At 50.7% G+C, this 3,728-nt stretch overlaps 1 protein-coding gene across 1 annotated transcript in view; it reads left to right on the forward strand.

Moving 5' to 3' along the window:
- Positions 1 to 1,129: 1,129 nt before the first annotated feature.
- Positions 1,130 to 3,728, forward strand: part of LOC108303005 (NADPH oxidase 5-like) — a 16,053-nt gene continuing 13,454 nt past the window's right edge. Inside the window, 3 exon segments of the mRNA XM_037737883.1 lie at positions 1,130 to 1,326; positions 1,464 to 1,624; positions 2,729 to 2,863. Of these exon segments, the coding sequence (XP_037593811.1) occupies positions 1,130 to 1,326; positions 1,464 to 1,624; positions 2,729 to 2,863 (493 nt within the window).

Here is a 3,728-nt window from a genome sequence, read left to right on the forward strand (position 1 = left end):
TTTGTTGCCCAGGCTGGAGTGCAGTGGCACAGTCTCCACTCACTGCAACCTCCACCTCTAGGGTTCAAGTGATTCTCCTGCCTCAGCCTCCTGAGTAGCTGGGATTACAGGCAAGCGCCACCATCCCCAGCTGATTTTTGTATTTTTAGTAGAGACGGGGTTTCACCATGTTGTCCAGGCTGGTCTTGAACTCCTGACCTCAGGTGATCAACCTGCCTCAACCTCCCAAAGTGCTGGGATTACAGCTGTGAGCCACCGTGACCAGCTTTTTTTTCTGAGACGGACTTTCGCTCTTATTGCCCAGGCTGGAATGCAATGGCATGGTCTTGGCTCGGCTCACAGCAACCTCCGACTCCCAGGTTCAAGCAATTCTCCTGCCTCAGCCTCCCGAGTAGCTGGGATTACAGGCATGCACCACCATGCCTGGCTAATTCTGTATTTTTAGTAGAGACAGGGTTTCTCCATGTTGGCCAGGCTGGTCTCAAACTCCCAACCTCAGGTGATCCACCCACCTCGGCCTCCCAAAATGCTAGGATTACAGGCATAAGCCACTGCACTGTCGATCTGGAGAAACTTTATCACAAATGCAGGTGTATGAAAATAATATCTCTTCTTTTCTCTTTTTCTTTTTTTTTTTGAGACAGAGTCTCACATTGTCACCCAGGCTAAAGTGCAGTGGTGCCATCTCAGCTCACTGCAGCCTCTGCCTCCTGAGTTTAAGTGATTCTCCTGCCTCAGCCTCCCGAGTAGCTGGGATTACAGGCGCCCGCCACCACACCCAGGTAATTTTTGTATTTTTAGTAGAGATGGGGTTTCACCATGTTGGCCTGGCTGGTCTTGAACTCCTGACCTCAAATGATTCTCCCTCCTACCCCTCCAAAGTGGTAAGATTACAGGTGTGAGCCACAGCACCTGGCCATCTCTTCCTTTACTGAGGAAGTTTCAGTGTTGTCACATACATGCACACTGCTTACGTACACAAAGTCAACATTGTGGCCAGGCTCTATGGCTCACTCCTGTAATCCTAGCACTTTAGGAGGCAAAGGTGGGTAGATAAGGAGGTCAGGAGTTTGAGACAAAACAGTGCTCCAAAGCAATTGTCCAGAAGGGTGTTGTTATCCAAGGAGAGATGCCCATTGGTGATTGGAATGCTGGCCAAGGCCTTGCCAAAGTTTCTAGAAAGGGCTGGAGCAGCCAGGGAGGCCTCACAGAGGGTCCACTAAAAAGCAGTGCTTACACCCTGAGAAGCGGGAGAAAACCAGGGGCCCACTTCAGACACAGCCTGGCTGCCCCCTCTAGGATTGCTGCCCACTTCCAGATTGACAGGTTGGCTGCTGGGGTGGGCCCCCACTCAGAAGCACAGAAGAGTGTCATGTCTCGGGGGCTGCCTGTTTTATGGAGGAGAAGGGCAGCCCAGCCTCTGCCCTCTCGTCCTGGAGCCCCTGGTGGCTTTGGGCCTGCAGGAATGACACTGATCTCCTTCCTCTCTCCCAGGTCACCCATCTCATCAAGCAGCCCCCTTTCTTTCCCTATAGACCTGGAGACTACTTGTATCTGGACATCCCCACCATCGCTCACTATCAGTGGCACCCCTTCACCATCAGCAGTGCTCCTGAGCAGAAAGGTAACAGCCACCTCCTCCAGTCACTGCTCATATTCAGTGAGTTCCCACCATGGGCCTCAAGTACAGGCTGGGAACTCGGAACACAGCACTGAGCATAGCCAAAAACACAAAGTCAGCCTCAAAAAGCTGTCTCTGAAGTGGGAGCAGGCATGCAGACACCGACTGTCATGGCAAGGGCTGTGCCTGCCGCACGGAAGTCTTACAGGGAGGGCCTGGCTTAGCGGGGAGAAGCCTTTACAGACACAGGGGCATTCAACTAGACTTTGAATGATTAGTAGGAGTTTACCAGATAGGGACAGAGATGGGGAGGAGGCAGAAGAAAACGCAGAAGTAAAAACATGAGGACCTGGAAACTGAGAAGAGGCCTGTAGCTAAAGCTACACTGGGGAGCAGGAGGAGTAGCAAGGAAAGAAGGGAGGGACACGCAGAGAGAGAAAGAGACAGAGCATGAAAGACAGATGACGTGGCTGGCAAAGCCAATCAGAGCTAGGATGGGACCAAGGAGGACTTCAGAAGCAAAAAAAAAAAAAAAAGGAAAAGGGCAGAGCTGAAAGCAGGAGATCTCTTGCATCCTCCTCTCTCTCATGTCGTGGATTCTATTTGGTACCACTGAGCAGAAGAGTCATGTCACCTCACACCACATTTCTATCAGCCGTTCATTCAGCAGAGGACCTTAGTAACCACCTGCCACATCCCAGGCATGGGTGCCATGAAAGCAGTTGGTACCACCATGGACTGAGTGCCTACTGTGTGCAGAGCCACTGAATGGTAGGAGGGCCTGTTTTGGTGAGACTTTGGCCTGATGGAGGTGGCAGGGTCCCCACCTTTAGAAAATTCCTGGTGGACTGCCCTGATTCTTTCTTTGGCACACGAGTCTGAACCCTTATTAAGCTCAGGTTGACTTCATCGAGAAAGATCTCAAGGTCTGCACCAGAGAGAACCGCTGCCCTGTGGCTGTGGCTGTTAGTTTGGTTCTGAGGAACGGCATTCAAACCAGGACTTGGGGGCTGAGGCCCAGCACCAATCCCTCCAGTGGGGTGACGCCTGCTCCCTGGTGCCAGGCACTATGGACCCCCTTTCCCCTCCCACCCTTCTCTTGCTCAGACACAATCTGGCTGCACATCCGGTCCCAAGGCCAGCAGACAAACAGGCTGTATGAGTCCCTCAAGGCATCAGACCCACTGAGCTGTGGTTCCAAGAGGCTGTCAAGGAGCGTGATGATGAGAAAAAAGAGATGTAGTAAGTGGAAAAGGCAGGTTACTAAAAAGGATGCTCCATTTATGTAAAAGTGTCGTGTATGTCTGTGTTAGAAAAAAAATCTATAAGGGCACAGGGAAAATGTTGAGGAGTTATGTGCTCTGATGCTTTCCTCACTTGATTGTTTAATAATTTCTATATCTATATTTTTAAAGCTAACATTACGATTTGTGATTTGAATAATAAAGCAATTTCTGTTTTGAAACAAAGTAGAGTGTACAGCCCTGCCCACCCCTCTCTGTATCTCAGCACAGGGAGTTAGGGACGTTACTGGAGCTGAAGGTCCTGCAGGCCCAGGGGAGATCCCTGGCCACGGGACGAAGATCCGGTGTACATGAAGACAAGGGAGGAGACTCAAGCATGGTGGGAAGCCTCTTCTGAAGCCAGTGGCCTAGTGAGGCTGAGGAAGGCGGGACTGGAGGCAGGAGGCTCAGCTGGCTTATCTTCTCAGGAACTGGGGGCCTTGGAGCCTTGCCTTAAGGGCAAGCCATGTTCAGGAAGGACCACACATCACCTGGGTGTCTCTGAGGCCAATCATCTGCCTGAAACCTTCCTGACATTTGCATAATAACTGCAGCAATACTTGCTACTTAGCTTTTCTCTTACATCCCAACATTACTTTAAACTTAATTGTACTTCAAAAGGAATCTTAAGATTATTATCTCTAATGGAAAACAGTATCGTGTGCCATGAGCAGAGGATAGCTTTGAAAGTAAAAACAGTGAGAATCAATGTTATTAAATTCGGCTGGGCACGGTGGCTCACGTCTGTAATCCCAGCACTGTGGGAGGCCGAGGCGGGTGGATCACGAGGTCAAGAGATCGAGACCATCCTGGCCAACATGGTG

This window comes from Cebus imitator, unplaced genomic scaffold (assembly GCF_001604975.1).
Source record: "Cebus imitator isolate Cc_AM_T3 unplaced genomic scaffold, Cebus_imitator-1.0 Scaffold44, whole genome shotgun sequence".
Classification (NCBI taxonomy): domain Eukaryota; kingdom Metazoa; phylum Chordata; class Mammalia; order Primates; family Cebidae; genus Cebus; species Cebus imitator.